The sequence below is a fragment of the Benincasa hispida genome, chromosome 4, assembly GCF_027475165.1.
Source record: "Benincasa hispida cultivar pf3 chromosome 4, pf3_genome.v1.1, whole genome shotgun sequence".
Classification (NCBI taxonomy): Eukaryota; Viridiplantae; Streptophyta; class Magnoliopsida; order Cucurbitales; family Cucurbitaceae; genus Benincasa; species Benincasa hispida.
The window spans coordinates 1,609,249-1,626,828 of NC_143481.1; the positions used below are offsets into that span (position 1 = coordinate 1,609,249).

Consider the following 17,580-nt stretch of genomic DNA (forward strand, 5'->3'; position numbering starts at 1 on the left):
AATTACTCAACCATCTACAATATCAAATAGCCTACTCAATACTCACCTCAGTTAACTTTGTCTCTAATACACACCTCGTCGACACATGATAAAAAAATAGATATTTTAAAAGTTTAAAATCAAAATTAAATGAATTCAAATATACATAAATTTAAAACAAGTAAGCTAATAATAGATAGACTAGAATGAAACAATCCAACTTAAATTGAAATTAACTTATCATTTGAATTATATATTAGCTTACAACAAAAATAATTAAGGTTGTCTATCAAATACCGATCACTCAATTAGTTGAATTGAAACATGTATAAAAAATAATTAAGGTTGTCTATCAAATACCGATCACTCAGTTAGTTGAATTGAAACATGTATCATTTATCAAAGATGTACGTAAAAAGGAAAAAAAATCTAAACACCAATGGTTTAACTAAAAAAAATCTAATCACCAATGGTTTAATTAAATAAAGAAGAAAGAAAAGAAAATAAAGAAAACTCAATTAAAAAAGTAAGCTTTACATTATCTTGAGAATGAAAAGAGCCTAACAAGTAGAGAGATTGAGCACAACTCAACAATAATTGATACATACTATTCTTTTAGGCCCGTGATTCAAATTTCCATTAATCTACTTTGTTTTACTCGAAAGAGAAAAATAAAGAAGGAAATAAAAAAGAAAGAAAATAATGTACAAATATGTTTAAAATATCGATGTTAACATAAATGTTTAGGTCTTAATTTTGTTAAAATGTCAATGTCGATGAATATTTTTAAAAATTAAAAAAAAATAAATTAGTAAATAATATTTAAATAAGTTAACAAGTTTATTTTCTATATTATATTTACCTTAGCAGTACTTTGTTATTTATATTTTATATATTTTTCTACGATATAATAGAAAATTTAATATTACGACTAAAATGCAGAGTGAGGTAATTTTGGGACCGTATAAAATGTAAAAAACCTGGGTGACCGACGAGTACCGCGACTCTACAATTTGTAACCAGCGGTAAGGGTAACATAATTTATTAATTTTCCCGGGTTGCTCCTGCTTCTGCTCTTCTGCACTGAAACTCAAATCTGACCTTTTCTTCTTTAATCTCCGCCCGTCGTCTTGTTATCGCGCCACCGTGCCCTCTGGAAGAAACCACTTTAAACCTTCATAGATTATCCTTCCACTCTGCCGGAACCCTAGCACTGATTTTCACGTTTCCAGTTCCATTGTAAGTTGTATCCATTCAGCCTTTTGTACCAATTGTACTGTGTGCTTCGATGCGGAATCACCATTCATTTTTGGTTTATATTATTCTTCCAAGCGAGCTGGCTTTCGTATCAATGTTTAGTTTTATTGGATTATTTTTTCTCTGGCTTTATGGTTAGACTATTGGTTTATGTTCGGTTTTCAATTTATCAATTTTAGGTCGTGTATTTTGATGCATCGGTTTTCGATTAGTGGGATTTTTGAGGTGAAACGCGCGTTGCTGTTGCTTGTTTATGGTTCACTGACTGAACACCTAGACTAAGTCTTTCTTGGAAAGCTGAATTCGAAAGGGATTAAATTTGTTTGGCTTTGGTCTTCTTAATTTGTGCTTCGTTCGTGAAAAAAATTCGTGGCCACTTTGTATTAATGCTAGTGGGTAAATCGCAAGAGTATTAATCCAAGCGTGTTGGGTTGTTCTGAGCTTTATCAGTAAGCAATCCCGGTTTATTAGTCATCTAGGCAGCCGTGCTTAGTGATTTATGAATTGAGTTTTGACGTGGGTTTTTCCGATTGTGCCTGGACTTAACGTTTATTAATGCTGTCTAGAAATTGATGCAAACATGAGTTCATTTTCCATCACTCGGAAGAAGACTCCTTTCCAGAAACACAGGGAGGAGGAAGAGGCAAAGAAGAAGGTATTGGGTCTAAATTGCTTAGTGAATCCACCATCTGAGTCACTAAGTGATCTTGATTGGTCACATTAATTTCATTTCATTACATTTTGTAGAGAGAGGAGGATGAAACTGCTCGATTGTATGCGGAATTTGTGGAGTCATTTCAAGGAGATAATGCACCTGGGTCTAAGACTTTTGTTCGTGGAGGAACTATCAACCCCAACGAGAAGTTGAAGAGTGAATCTGAGGGTCAGTGCCACTACAAGTCTTTTCAACGCACTTGTTAATTACTGACAAAGCTTTTAAATTCATATTTTTGTTTATATCAGCAATGTGGATAAATAGCTAGTTTTCTATTATTTTGGGGACACATTAATAAAAGTATGGGCCTTTTTATTCGTTCCCGGATGGCAGGTGAAAAGTCCAAAGATGGGGTATCTGTTCCAAAGAAGGGAAGTAGGTAAAGAAATGCTTTTGATTGACCATATTCATGCTATTTTGACGAGGCAAGATTTGTTTGAAATTTCTAATCTTTAATGCAACAATGATGATAAGGTTGCACAAAATAGAGAATTATAGATTTAACTAGAAGGCACTGCCCTGATGTTGTTCAGTTAAGCAGCTAAGCACATTTTCAATGTCTTTACTGTTTCAACTACGTGGAAGAACTAGAGAGTCATCATGACATGTCATTGTGCTGAAAGTTCCTTTTTCCCTTTTTCATAATATAATCTTGTACAATGCAGTGAATTACACAAAGCTTGCTAGTCAGTGGTGAATTCAGATTCTTAAATTCACTATCTACTTCTACTGTGATAGATATTAGTTTTTGATTTACAAATGACCGCCTATTTTCATATTGGAAAATTGTCAAAAATAGCACGTTTAAGTTTTTACCTTACAAAACTAGCATATCTTTTAAAAACTTGTAAAAATAGTTTTTCTTGGTTCATCTCGGGCTAGATTGGCCACAAGATTTTAGTTAAAAAATCAACTTTTTCTAACTTATCGACTGTTTGAGGCTTTCTCGGTACATCTCGCCAGATTATACATCGAGATTATGTGCATCTCGGTGCTAATCTCGGGCAAAATAACACCGAAATTCTATTTATTGAGCTTTCTCGGTGAAATACCGGGCATAGTTAACACCGAAATTCCTATATTTGAACTTTCTTTGTGGAATCTTGGGCAAGATTAACACTGAGATTCTATATATATCCAAAATCTTATTCAAATTTTCGAAAAATTTGATCTTTCCCAAAATTTAAAAATGTTGAATCAATTTGGAAAACGCATTCGGAATTTTGGAAATTCATAAAATTTTGAAAACATAAATTATGCTAAAATTTTGAAAAATTACGTAATAATTTGATATAATATTTAGTAAACATAATCAAATTTGGAGAAAATTTGAAAATAGTATAAGATTTGGGAAAATACAAAAAAAAAAAAAAAAATTAGCAAAACTCGGTGTGTAATCAGACGAGATGTATTGAGAAGGCCCAAAACAATCGATAAGTTGAAAAAAGTTGATTTTTAACTAATTCTCAGTGGTTGATCTCGCCCAAGATGGACCGAGAAAAACTATTTTTACGAGTTTTCAAAAAATGTGCTAGTTTTATAAGGTGAAAACCTAAACGTGCTATTTTTCACAATTTCCCTTTCATATTACAGTTATTCTTATTTCTGAGTGCAACAGTCGGTTGGTCTAGCATTGCAATCCTGGTATTTTGCTTCTCGCCCCACACACACACTCTCACTCACACGGATATAAAAAAGGAAAAGAAGAAAACGAAGATAAGTTGCACTCTGTTTTGTAGGTTAAGTTTCATGCATATGTTTTATTTTTATTTTTTTATTTGGATAATAAATGCATATGTATTTTTCTGAAAATTTTACCCTGGTACTTAGCCGTTTCTTGCAATATAAGGCTAAATTTTTTGCTGCAACTTGCATTAGTTATGAAGTAGAATTTAATATTGTGAAATTAGATTCTTTTAGGGGAAGTATACATGTGCGGAATGATTTATTCCAAAAGTTGGAAATTACTATCTTATTAAAAGGTTTTAGAAATCTGCTTTTTCTCAAGGGAAATTAAAATTTCATTGCAAGTTTTTTCCACTGCACCCCGTGCTTATTTAAAAGGAAAATTTTAAAATTGTTATAAAGATAGAGAGATTTAAAATCATTTTATGTAATTAATTATCAAAGAAAAAAAATCATTTTATGTAATTAAGGAAGTTTCTTCTTTGAGGATCATTTGATATGAAATGAAGGTTAAATTTTTGATAGTCAAGTCTAGAAAATTGAAATCAATGTTAACCTTCAATACCATTGATGGACTTCTTGGTTGAATTCTTTATGCATTACTAGTGTTTTAAAAAGCCTTCCTAGGCACGTGCCTAGGCGCTAGGCACGTGTATCAAGTTGAGGCACACATTAGGTGTGCGCCTTATATATAATGTGCCTCACAAATAAAAGCCCCATTAAAAGAAAGAAAATGAAAGAATACAAGGACATACAAAAAGCCAAGCGGATGCTCCATTAAAGGAAAGCACTCCAACTATACAAAACAGGGTTTAAAGAGTAATTACAAAAGAAAGCTCTTCAAAATTGAAGTCTAAAAAGAGACCTGAAATTTAACAAGGGACCAAATCTAACTTGGATCCCTCTCTAACCTTCTAAACCTTATGTATTTTGCACACACCATAGGTCCCACAAAATAGAGCACACCCCAATAAACCATATGACCAATATTTTTTCACGAAAAGGCATATAGAGCACTCCCCGATCAAATCCCTGATGGCCCTATGTTGATCAAGCAAAAAGTCAAAAGTCATAAAGAACAAAATCTAGATGACATTTGCAAATGCGCATATCCAAAGAATGTGATCCTAGTCTTCTTCTGCCTTCCAACGTAGAGTACAACAGAATGGGTCAACTAACGCATACAACTTTCTTGCAAGTCATTCCATAGTGTTAGCTTGACCATGTAACACTTACTAGATGAAGAAGTTCACTTTCCTTGGAATCTTAAACTTCCAACTAATAGAAAAAATTGACCCATGAATGGGAGGAGGGTCCAATGGATAACAAAAGAAAAAAAAATGATTTGCAAGGGAAGTCCTTTGAAAGGATGGCACTCCAGACATGAAATTCCTTTCTCCCAAATATCAAAAAAATTTCCCCTCGTAAGGCCAAGAGAGATGCAATATCCGTCGCTTCTCTATGGGTCAATGAGTAATGAAACCCAAACAAAATAGGAACTGAGCACCTTGACCAAATAAAAAAAATTATAAGCCACCCTATTTTAAAAGGAAGGCAAAATGATAGAGACGAAGAAATGCGAAGGTAAGAGGACAAGGTCCTACCAATGATCCTCCCAGAAATACTTTTCGTTCTCCTCTCCCACCATACAATGAACTAAGTGAGAGAAAGAAGGGAACTTCTAGAAATATCTTTCTATAAATTTCAGTAAGTGTCTTTAATCTCACCTGATAGGCATTCCTACTGACCTCTCAATGATCTCCCATCTGACCAAGTGAGACCTTTTTCCTTCATCCACCCTTTCCCAAAGGAAATTGTGCATAAGCTTCTCAATATTCTTATAAGTCACACAAACGCTTTTATTCTTTATGAATTTAGCTTGTCCTATTGTTGATCATAAGCTCCTAGAAACTTTTTGTTGTCATTTAACTTGAAGATTGAAGACCACTTGAAATTTATCTGATCAATCCAATTTTCAAGATCTTATGAACTAAAAAGTTGGAATAACAATATGGCTCTTGGGGGTGAGAAAGTAAAAATTAAAATATAAGCCAAAATGAGTTGCCATATAGCTTATCTTGTCTTCGATAGGTAGCAAGCTACAAAACCCAGGATCTTTGTTACCTTCTCTAGGCACCAGCTGAGCTTAATATTCAAGCTTTCAAGCCTTGGTTAGACACGAGCTAGCTAAACCAAGCAACAACCAAGGCAAGCTTTTCTAGCTACTCACCACTACTCAGCTAAGCCAAACTCCATACCACCTTCCTAGCTAGCTCACATAGCCAAGCTGTCAAGCAAGCAATGTTATGCTCAGGGCCCAATGACGTTCAGGGACAAAATTAAGTGAAGCAGAACTGTCAAGTGGTTAGTTTGAGCTCACCAACCAGCTTAATTCGTCAATCATGCTTTAATGATAACTCGGGATAATGACTGAAGGGAAGATGAACCCATAGGCATAGTGCCTGTGCCACATCTAGTGTTATCCTGGCATATTCTTCCCCTACTACTCCAGCTATGATTATTGCACCTCTTATCTATAGGATATTCAAATGTGCCTTTGGACTAGGTATAAACCTGACCAAATTGTTCCGACATCTTGGCATCATTTATGCCCTTTTTTTGGTATACAAAGCAAGACAATGTCACTAAAGCAATGAAATATAGAAAGAGGCAGAGCACAACCTTTGCTATGAGAGAAGCTTTACAGGTGAATTTGACAAAGGTAATTTGTGGGATATAAGGAGCTCATAAAAAGTCAATTTCTTGTTCTGGACTCTTTAAGCCATGGAGGATTAAATACAACAAACACATGCAAGAAAGGTGCCCTAAAATCCCTCGTGATACAAACTACTGTGTGTAGTAGTGTGGAGAGGTGGCTTCATCTGTTTTTCCAATGCCTTTTCAACCACAACTACCTGCACGCTGTTTTTAAGATGCTTTAGCGTTTCAGTGTTTTGATGGATCGATCATAAAAAGTTTTTGAACAATTATTATTATCTATAAGGGATGCAATTGGTGGGGGATGATGTAGTATTCTACAGAAACAACATTAAAATTACATAGAGGGCTTGAGAATGAAACATTTGATGGTTTCTGCAGGTTGATGGCAATCACCAGTTGAGTACTTAAGTAGTCAGATTGATCGTAACAGGAATTGGCGATCACACGGTTTGTTGCATTTTATCTATTAGTTTTAAGGAGTATGTTGGACTGGTTTATGTAACTTTCAATAGCTTGGGCCTCTTTCCCCACTCATTTTGTAAATTTCATCTAACCAATGAAATCTCGATATCTTATACAAAGGAGAAAAATACCCCATGTTAGGGGGTTTACTGAAGTGTGCACTGTGCCAATTTATTAGACTTCTTTATGACAGTGCAAAATAGTCAATGGGGCTCAGTTGTGGCACGGTGGCAAAGGGGAGAGTGAGGGAAATCTAGGCTCTGAGAGACCTCGGGGGTTGTAAAATTGGCTTATTCTTATTCTTATTTTGTTGGTTAGGACTTATGGTTTATGTCAGTAGTGATTGTGTAACACTTAAAAGGAAACAAAAAAGTGCATAGGTTGTGGTTCAGAAGGAACACAATATTTGAAGGGAAAGAAATGAAAGTCTTTCCTGTTTCCACCAAAAAGGGCTGTCATTTCAGTATAGATCAACATATGAAGAAACTAATATAATGGTTTAACGTACTTTTTTCAAAATATGAGAACTAAACTATCTCCAAACAAGCTCCAGTAACAAGAGAACTCGGGCATGTTAAATGGTCTAATTCCAGGCAGAGAAGCCTCTAAGGTTAACCCTAGTGGTGGAATTGTTTTTATAACTAGAAGTTGGTGAAATCTTGATTTGATAAGGTGAGATGGAGAACACAAGAACGTGAGGTTCATCTTTGAGGGGATTGATTGAAAAGTTATTTCTTTTGAAGAACAGCTAATGATGGTTGGGAGACCCTTTGAAGAGTTGGAAGTCTTCGAGGCAATTAATGATTTGGGAGGCTCACAATGTCTTAGCCCAAGGGGTTCATGTGATTTCTTCAAAATATTTGGAAGAAAAGATTCCTAGATTTATTTGTTTCAGAAGGGGACCATAAGTTTGTGCTTGCATGAGGATTTTGTTTATTTATTTCTAGATAAGAGAGTCGTCTTTTGAGTTCAACAAGATGTGAGAATGAGGATTCAGACCTCTAACCTTGTAGTTGGAAATGTAATACCTTAACTAATTCAACTATGCTCAGGTTGGTAGATATGAGAAACTTAATATGGGGTAAAGGACTTAAAAGATAAATCGGCTATTGTTGTATTTTGGGGGCTTGTTTGATTAAAAAAAAAAATCCTTGATGTATGTCATTTTGGGATCTGATTATGGATAGAAGTTTAGGGAGGTTTGATTAACGGAAGAATAGGCTTTTTTATGCTAAAAGGGGCATTTGTTTGGAGCTGCTGCAATTTGGTAGCTCACGATGCCTTATTGGCTATATGACTTTGGGTTTTTCCTTTTGGAAATAGACCGACTTTGGCATGAGTTGATAAAGTGTATATCCATATATACACTAGGTAAGAGCAAACCCAATGGTAGATGTTTCTTGTATTCAGTTCTCAAGTTGAAATCGAGTAGATTCTTTATCTTCATTGGGGGATGGTGCATTTTTTTAATAAAATAATAATAATAAGAAACCACACTGTCATTGAGAAAAATGAAACGATGTACATGAACATACAAAAAGAAAAAAAAAAAACCCGCTAGAAAAGGAGTCCCAACATTACCTACAAGAATAGACTCGAATGAGATTAAACTGCTAATTAGAAAAAGCTTGATTAACAAACACCCAAAAAAGAAGTGTTAAACCTAACAACTTTCCAAACTGCTTTAGAAGGTTTATTAGCCCCTCCAGATATTCTATTCCTTATGTAGGGAGAATAAGGTTCGTTAGGATAATTCCTTGATTAGTCCTTAAAAAAAAGCCACAAAATTCCTCCCTTATCCCGAATGGGAGAGTTCAGGAGCACCTTTTTTGATCATTGAACAAAGTTTGGTTAGGAGACGGAGCAATCTGAGATGACTTAAAGCACAGCTTCCAAACGAAATAAATAAACTAGCAACCCCACAATAAATGGTCAAGATCCTCCTTCGACTGCATACGATTGTGGGCACAATTTAAAAGAAGAATGTCTTTGGGACAGTCCTGGGTGTTTACTTTCGTACAAAACTTGCTAAGCAAAGAAGTTAACTTGGATTTTCACTTTATAGAGAGAAGAAAGTTGAGGCACCCTGAGATGGAGGACAAGAGCAAAGGATATGGAAACGAGATCTACAAGAGAAACTCTTGGATGGTAGTGACCTAAACCCAAAAATCCCTTCTCGGATGAACCAACCGATAAAAAGTGATAGAAAGAAGGGTAACCAACCATTGGTTTGTTGACATGGAGGGCATAAGCGGTGCTTCAAATTTTTATTGGGGCTAAGGTTTGAAACCCATCATTGCAACCCAATCTACATTTATGATGTAGGGAGAATAAGGTTAATTAGGGTAATTCCTTAATTTATCATCTTTTACTATCCATTATAAATAGAGGCCTCTCCCATGTATTTGACACATTGAATTATATTGAGTTTCTTCCAAGAATTGGTTTACATCAATTTAAATTTCACTTCCTGACTTTTTTATCCAAAAAAATTCACTTTGAAATTTTGCAATTAATTTCGCTTCCTATTTTTGCAACTAATTTCTGGATGCCTTTGGTTGGTCTTTGGCCTTGCCAAACTGCAATTTTGATCTTCTGGCATTTGTTTTGGTAGGGGCACCCTATTTCATGGTGCCTCAAAGTTTGTTTGTTTTCTGTTGTTGTTGCTGTTGTTGTTTCATTTTTTTTTTAAGAAACATAACTTTCATTATTAAAAGGAGAATACCAACGAGGGGGAGATGAGATATCCCCACACACCACCATGTTACAAAAAAGAAGCCTAACTGGTGTAAATATGAGTTTGGCTATAATTACAAAATAATTTAAAGGTAGAAGACCAAGTAGAAGCTAAAAGAGTGACAAGATCCCAAAAAACATCCCTATCTAGTTCATGACCATGAAAGATCTTCAGAGTTTCGTTCAAACCAAAGCCTCTAGAGAAGGGCAAAGATCTATTGGAGTTGTTATGGTGGCTCGCTTTCACTAGAGTTTTTTTCCCTCCTTTTCTTCTTCAATGGGGCAAAAGGGATGGTTGAATCTTCAGGGACACTTCCCCACCTTTCATCTTATTTTGGATTTAATTCTTTTCCATGCTTTATATTGGTTTAAATATAAACACCTTTTTAACAATTGCAGCCTGTCTTCTTTGATTTCAAATTGATGAACAATCATGTAATCTACCTATAGGTGCTTTGGGGCTGCTCCCTATTTCATTCATCAATGAAATCTGTTTCTATTCTAAAAATGAAAACAGTTATATTATAATCTTGCATGTACACACACACACAGTATTTTTTAAACTTTGGTAAATTATTTTAGAAAGATTAATTTATATAAAAAACCAAACTCCATTCTAAAACATATTTGGTAAATATTCCAAGTTCCATTCTTTGTTTATATATTTAGTTGATAATCCTATAATGATTTGTACCTGTGGAATTAGTGGGCGTGTAGGTTGAGCTGTATTAATAATAAACAAATCCTATGATGATTTATTATAATTTTGTAGTTAATTTAGAAGGAGAGAAACTATAAAATTTTTTAATACTAGAAAAATATTGTGGATTATTTTTGTTATAGTGTGCAACATTTAGCTTCCTGGTGGTGTTCCAATAAAAAGGATTTCTTTGTAATTTTAGCTTTACAACGATTATTAATGATTAGGAGTCTCTAATGACAAGTTTTGGGAGGGGATTTCACTTCCCCCATCCATAGGTTGTCTCTCTGTTTCCATAAAGTTTGGTTTCTTATTAAAAAAAAAGTATAGGGTTGGCTGTGATTCTTTCAATGTATTTTTATCAGGGTTTTTGTGTGCTAAATGTACAAGATAGCTTTTATTGATCAAAGGTGGAAATTGGTACTGTATCCTTGAATTGATGTTATGTTCGAAGGGAAATTTGATCATAGATGGTTTTTGCACTTACGTTAACTTGTGCTTAAGCCAAATCAATTTAGTTCATTCTATTAGGTCATTTATAAGATAGCCTTTAGTGTTTATTTTGCTTTAAGTGGGTGTGGGATTGCCTAAAGAAGGTCTAACATGAGCTACTTTCGAGAACTGTGCTGGAACAGAATGGCCAAAATTGTTTGCTGCCTTTACTCCCTCCCTTCCCTGGAGCAATCTATACTGAGTTGGAGGTTCTTCTTTGATACTTGTTTGCAGATATGTGCCATCTTTCATTCCACCTCCATTGGCATCCAAGGGAAAAGAATCTGACAAGAAGGTAACTCTACTTTTCATGTGTCTGGATGATTTTAGATGAAGTCCGTAGGAATAATATTTTGTTTTGAAGACTGAAATATTTTACATTGTGTAGGAGCTGGAAAAGCCAAAGGAGAAAGAAAAGGGGAAGTCTAGGAACATCGATCATTTTATGGAGGAGCTGAAGCATGAGCAAGAGCTGAGGGAAAGACGAAATCAAGATCGTGAACATTGGCGGGAGGGACGCCATGGAGAAATCTCAACAGTAAGTGCCAAGAGACCAAAGTTTCTGCTAGTTCATTTTTCTTTTTTCCTCTTCTTATAGCTGTTGTCTTTTAATTCTAAATCAGATAATACGTTTCTTGAGGTGTTTTCTTCTATTTTAACTATGTTAATATAACAACTTGTGCACTATAATGTTTCTCTTTTGTGTATTCCATTAGGTAATACATGCATGCTCTCATATTTGTTTGTCTGGGTCGTATATTTATTATTATTTTATTATACTATCTTATGTTAGGTTTAACTTGTTTTTCATCGTCAATTTTCTTACACATGCAATGCACTGATTTCTGTTTTTCAATATCTAGCCATCTAGTCGATTTGATGAACTGCCTGATGACTTTGATCCTAGTGGAAAGTTCCCTGGATCATTTGATGATGGAGATCCTCAAACGACTAACCTTTATGTAGGAAATTTATCTCCACAGGTACATTTTTTCTCTACTCTTCTGTATCTTGTGTCTTAGTACAGAAAAATATCCCATCTCATTTTTATCTTAACCTTTTTAGGTTGATGAGAATTTTCTTCTTCGAACTTTTGGAAGATTTGGACCAATTGCTAGTGTAAAGATAATGTGGCCAAGGACAGAGGAGGAACGAAGACGACAAAGAAATTGTGGATTTGTAGCTTTCATGAATAGAGCTGATGGCCAAGCTGCAAAGGATGAAATGCAGGGTTTGTTCTGTTTTCTTTTGTTTATATTCTAGAGTTACTGCCTCATAATTCTTGTTAACTATTGTGAATATTTATGTTTTACTATGGTATTTCTTTTAATTATCAATAATTATCTAATGAAATTTGCTTTTACGTTATCAATTGTTTTCGTAGTTTCATCGTCTTATGCAATAGCTTTGATTCTTTAGATACTTCACTCACGTTTCTATATCCTAGTTCTGGCTTGGGCTCCACACACGTCCTACTCCATTGAGAAATCTTTATGCCTTAATCCTATTTTAATGACATAAAGTATTTTCTCTAATTAAGCATTCCTCTAGAAGTTTGAACCCAAAACCTGGAATAGAATACCTCTAACCAACAGTTCAGCAGTGTCGGGGAAGAGTGCTCTGAATCTTGCTGCAAAAGAAATACCTTTGATGAGCTTACCCAGCAATTCAATAATAAATTGACTCATTTCATTCCTGCAATATGATTCTATATATAGATAATTGAATTATTAAATCAGAAAATGACTCAAGATTCCCAATTTTTATTCTTGAGTATTATGTTTTCGTAAGATCATTGCTGTTTAGGGAATCGACTTTAATCATGAAGAATTTGTGTAATACCTTTAAACGTATCTGGAGAAGAAAAGTATAAATTGGTTAAAGTATTTATGTGCAGGAGTTGTTGTTTATGGATATGAACTGAAAATTGGATGGGGAAAGTCTGTTGCTCTTCCATCCCAAGCATTACCTGCACCTCCTCCAGGTCATATGGCCATTAGAAGTAAGGAGGTTCGTTGTTTCTACTGGATTTACATTTGAAGTAAATTAGAGCAATTCAACATCTTTTGATTTCGCCTTCTCTGATTGACAGGGTGGGACTGTTATCTTATCTGGCTCATCAGGACCGCCAGTCACTTCTGTCCCAAATCAAAATTCTGAACTGGTTGGATACCTTTAGTTTCTTCCTTAACTCATTATTTTCTATGCTTTATTATTGCGATTTGTTATCAAAATGTTATGTTTGCATAATATTATTGCATAAACTATCTGTTCTTATTTTAATTATTATGAGGTCCTCGTCAATCTATGGACCTTTTTAGTAGCTAAGTTGTACAACCTTATCATTAATCATAAATCATTGAAGTTTATCTTTAATTTTTACTGTCAGGACCTCTTCATCTGTCATGTTTTGGGTGGCTATTTATTATTGAATTGGGTGTAATTAGGAGTTGAGCGTTAATGCAATTCTTGTATGTCTAAGTAATGGCTTGCCATAGCTAAAGTATAATTTATGCTGCTTGTGTTGTTTTAGACTTACTCATTTTGCATATTTAAGTCTCTTTGAAATAGATTTGAGATTAGAAAGCATAATAGTACTGTTTCCATGTTTAAGGAGTTACCGTGGGGAGCAATATTATTTACTTGTTTATCTCGAGATATTTTAGCTCATGGTGCCTTAACTTTTGAGGCTTGCATTGTCTCGATTGAATATGGTCCCTTCCCTGCTCGTCGTATTTGGATCTTAGTCTATCCCTTTATTTTCTCCATCTGGAAATAGATTCAATTATTCTATTTTTCTTACTGATGTTTTAACTGGCATTGCTAGGTTCTGACACCCAACATTCCTGATATTACCGTTGAACCACCTGAGGATGATCATCTCCACCATGTCATTGACACTATGGCTCTTTATGTTCTGGATGGAGGTTGTGTCTTTGAACAAGCTATTATGGAGAGGGGTCGGGGAAATCCTCTCTTCAACTTCTTGTTTGAGCTTGGTTCAAAAGAACATACTTATTATGTTTGGCGACTTTATTCATTTGCTCAGGTAAATAACTTATATGTACTTATCCAAATGATCATTCAGAGATCAAGTATATCTGCTTTATAGTCTACATGTGCCTTCTATTTCTACTTGAATTTAGGGGGATACTCTTCAAAGGTGGAGAACTGAACCTTTTATCATGATAACTGGTAGTGGGAGGTATGTTAGTTTGAAACTATTTGCAGGGGTGGTTTCGGTTCTAATTTATAGTGGCAACATGAGTCAGACCCTCGATCAATGCCATAAATGTTAATTATGTTGAATCTGCAGATGGGTTCCACCGCCTCTTCCAACTGCTAAAAGCCCAGAGCTTGAAAAGGAGTCTGGTCCCACTTATGCTGCTGGAAGAAGCAGAGTAATTGTCACTTTAATTTTTTTATCCTATTTCTATCATTACTGCATTTTGCATTTTACTGAACTGACTGTTCTTTTTTTCCTTTGTTCTCTTTCTATCGTTATTTCTCTTTTTTGGGGGTTCATCTATAGCGCGTGGAGCTTGAAAGAACATTAACTGATTCGCAAAGGGATGAGTTTGAGGACATGCTTCGGGCATTGACACTAGAAAGGAGTCAGATAAAGGAAGCAATGGGGTTTGCATTGGATAATGCTGATGCAGCTGGAGAGGTAGATATGATATTAAGGCAATTGTCGAACTGTGTAGTCTGTTTGTGAACAAATATGGATAGGCTTTTTTTTATCCTTTTTGAAACTAATATTACTAATACTACACTAAAGATGTTAAAGCATACCAGCTTGTTTATATGCGTATGCTTTTTCTTCTGCTTCTTAGATCGTTATTTACAACCGTTTCATCTGTTTGTTAAGGGTCATTTATTTATGGTTCTCAGTTTTATCATTTTCATTATTCCTCTTTCTGTATAATTCTAGAGTTTTATCATATAAGAATACTTCCCATAGCCTATATTTTTGTGATCTTGTACAGTTTACACTCTCTAACTGATGTACCCAACATAAGATCCATTTGTTTTTTTTCTGGGTGAGAATGATTGCCTTTTGAAAGCAATGCTTCTATGTTTGTCAAAAAAAGATATATATATATATATATATACATATTTGTCCCCTTGAAAAGCATGCTATTATGTTATTTCATCCCTGAAAAAATTGTGTTTTCTTGAGAAAAAAAAAGCTCATTCCACTTTTTCATGATCCGTGGAATGTCTGCATTTTTTCTGTATTAAGTTTGATAGGAAGTTGTTCACTTCGTTGATCTATTTAATTTTTTAAATTGCAGATAGTTGAAGTTCTAACAGAATCTTTAACGCTTAGAGAAACTCCTATTCCAACCAAGGTTGCAAGGTTGATGCTTGTGTCTGATATCCTTCATAACAGTAGTGCTCCTGTAAAGAATGCATCTGCATACCGCACGAAATTTGAAGCAACATTACCTGACATCATTGAGAGCTTCAATGATCTATATCGCAGCATAACAGGGAGAATTACGGCAGAGGCCCTCAAGGTAGGATCATTTAGTATTTCACCTATAGCCGTTGGAGACCAACTTATTACTTTTGCTGTATGTGCTAAGATTATACATGTCTCTGATTATGTAGGAACGAGTACTGAAATTATTGCAAGTTTGGTCCGATTGGTTTCTATTCTCAGATGCTTATGTGAATGGATTGCGAGCCACGTTCCTTCGGTTGGGAAACTCTGGTGTGATCCCTTTTCATTCATTATGTGGTGATGCCCCTGAGATTGAACGGAAGGCCAATTGTGATGATTTAGGAGATGGGAGTAAAATCAATCAAGATGCTGAATTGGCAATGGGCAAAGGAGGAGCCATGAAGGAGTTGATGAATCTTCCCTTTGGAGAATTGGAAAGAAGATGCAGGCATAATGGGTTGTCTCTTGTTGGTGGTAGAGAAATGATGGTTGCTCGTTTGCTAAGTCTTGAAGAGGCAGAAAAACAGAGTGGATATGAACTTGATGAAGACTTAAAATATAGTAATTCTCATTCTGGAAGATATTCAAGTAGCTCAAGAGAGACTAAAGCTGAACGAGATCCAGCAGAAATTTCTGGTTGGAACCGTTTTGGGGATAACGAGGCAGATTTCCAAAGAATGGGTTCTGTGCCTATGGCTCAAACTCTTTCCATTCCACAACCTGAACTAAAAGGCTTCACTAAGTCTGGGAAGAATGATCCTGTTTTGCCTGCCTCTAAATGGGCTAGGGAGGATGATGAAAGTGACAATGAGCAAAAAGGAGGTGCTAGGGGTCTCGGTTTGAGTTATTCATCTTCTGGAAGTGAAAATGCAGGTGATGGTCCTAGTAAAGCTGATGAGATGGAGATTACTACGGAGGCAAGTGTCCTCATGCAACCTGATAGTGGGTTGAATGAAGAGCAGAGGTACATAGTCAACTTCTAAAACTTACAATTTCTTCTTTTTTTATTTTTTATTTTTTTTTTAGATTCAAAACTGGTGGCTTATTGGCCCTGCTGGTTATTGATCCATGCATGCGTTCTGATAAGTGTGTGTCATTATATTGAAACTTTTTAATTTTAAGCACATCTAAAATAGATCTAACAAATCTTATTGGATTTTGCTGCATGTTCAAATGAATTTATTATGACAGACAAAAGTTAAGACGTGTAGAAGTGGCTTTGATTGAATATCGTGAGTCCTTGGAAGAACGGGGCATCAAAAGTGCAGAGGAAATTGAGAGAAAAGTTTTGATATATCGGAAACAACTAGAATCTGAATACGGACTGACAGATTCCAATGAGACTGCATCAAGGAAGAGTAAGTGTCACTTCATCACCTTTTAGACAGATGATTCCAGATTTGTTTGAAGTTTATTTATGATCTGATCTTTTGGTTACTTTATTGTTAAGTAAAATTAGTTACCTTCTAGTATTTAGTTTATTACATGTTCATCTACTTAAGTTTCTTATCGGTAGCCATTGTCATAGTGTGGAAAAACTGCTCCTTTTTACTCTCTCTGGAATCAGTTGGTCCTAGAGTCAGGATAAGATCTGTCATTTTTGTGCCTGTGATTATATTCATGTTTTTCCGCTCCTGAAATGATGCATTTGGGAAATTTTATGGGATTACATAATATGATTTTATAGTAAATACTTGTCCAATGTTCTCTCTTGAAGTTGCAATAGATTAATTACTATAGTTTGAGTTTCTTGTTGGCATGTATACTCAAAAATCCCTTTCCTCTGTGTACCTGTTCAGAGAGGAGGGATAGACCCGATGATAGCCATGATTCATCAAGGAAGCTGCACCGTAGCCAGAGCCATAGTGATAGCCCAGTACGAAAGTTATTGAATCGAGACAGAGACAGGGAAAATGACATGGACAGGGAGCGAGACAGATCACGAGACAGAGACCGCGAAAAGAGTGGTAGCAGAGAAAGGGATGATCACGAACGAGATAGAGGTAAAGAAAGAGATAGGGATAGGAGAAAACGAGGAAAATAAGAATTCTTTCGATCAGATTCTGCCAAGCAAAGTGTTCTCGCAATGAAGGGATGTGAGAGTTTTAGCCAGGTCGAGTGTCAGAGAAAAACGTATCTAATTTTGTTGCCAGTTGATGTTTTAAGAAAAACAAGGTATGAATGTTGTGGAGAGAAAGGGAAATGTTGTGTATGGTAAAGATGTTAATTGATAGGAAGTTAATGTGTTCCCCATTGAAATGAAAATTCCCATGATCATGTTTGTACTAAATATGTTACATTTATATCAGAACATTTTCTTTACCATTCCCCCATATCCCCACTTGAAGAGCCGTTTGGTATAAAAGTTCTAAATTTCCTTCA

The 17,580-nt window shown here is 35.2% G+C and overlaps 1 protein-coding gene across 2 annotated transcripts; it reads left to right on the top strand.

Annotated features, from left to right (window-relative positions):
* Positions 1-906: 906 nt before the first annotated feature.
* Positions 907-17,580, top strand: LOC120075348 (RNA recognition motif (RRM)-containing protein). Of its 2 annotated transcripts, XM_039028651.2 has the most exons (18): positions 907-1,218; positions 1,803-1,891; positions 1,984-2,119; positions 2,285-2,330; positions 10,983-11,043; positions 11,137-11,286; positions 11,612-11,731; positions 11,814-11,979; positions 12,646-12,758; positions 12,841-12,912; positions 13,576-13,797; positions 13,895-13,953; positions 14,065-14,149; positions 14,281-14,418; positions 15,047-15,271; positions 15,366-16,162; positions 16,390-16,556; positions 16,998-17,580. In XM_039028651.2, exons 2-18 carry the CDS (start codon positions 1,817-1,819, stop codon positions 17,240-17,242), a joined length of 2,877 nt encoding a protein of 958 aa, XP_038884579.1. In that variant the 5' UTR covers positions 907-1,218; positions 1,803-1,816; the 3' UTR covers positions 17,243-17,580. The 2 variants fall into 2 exon arrangements, with proteins under 2 accessions (XP_038884579.1, XP_090168917.1); XM_090312791.1 differs by lacking the exon at positions 2,285-2,330 and having other exon boundaries at positions 980-1,218.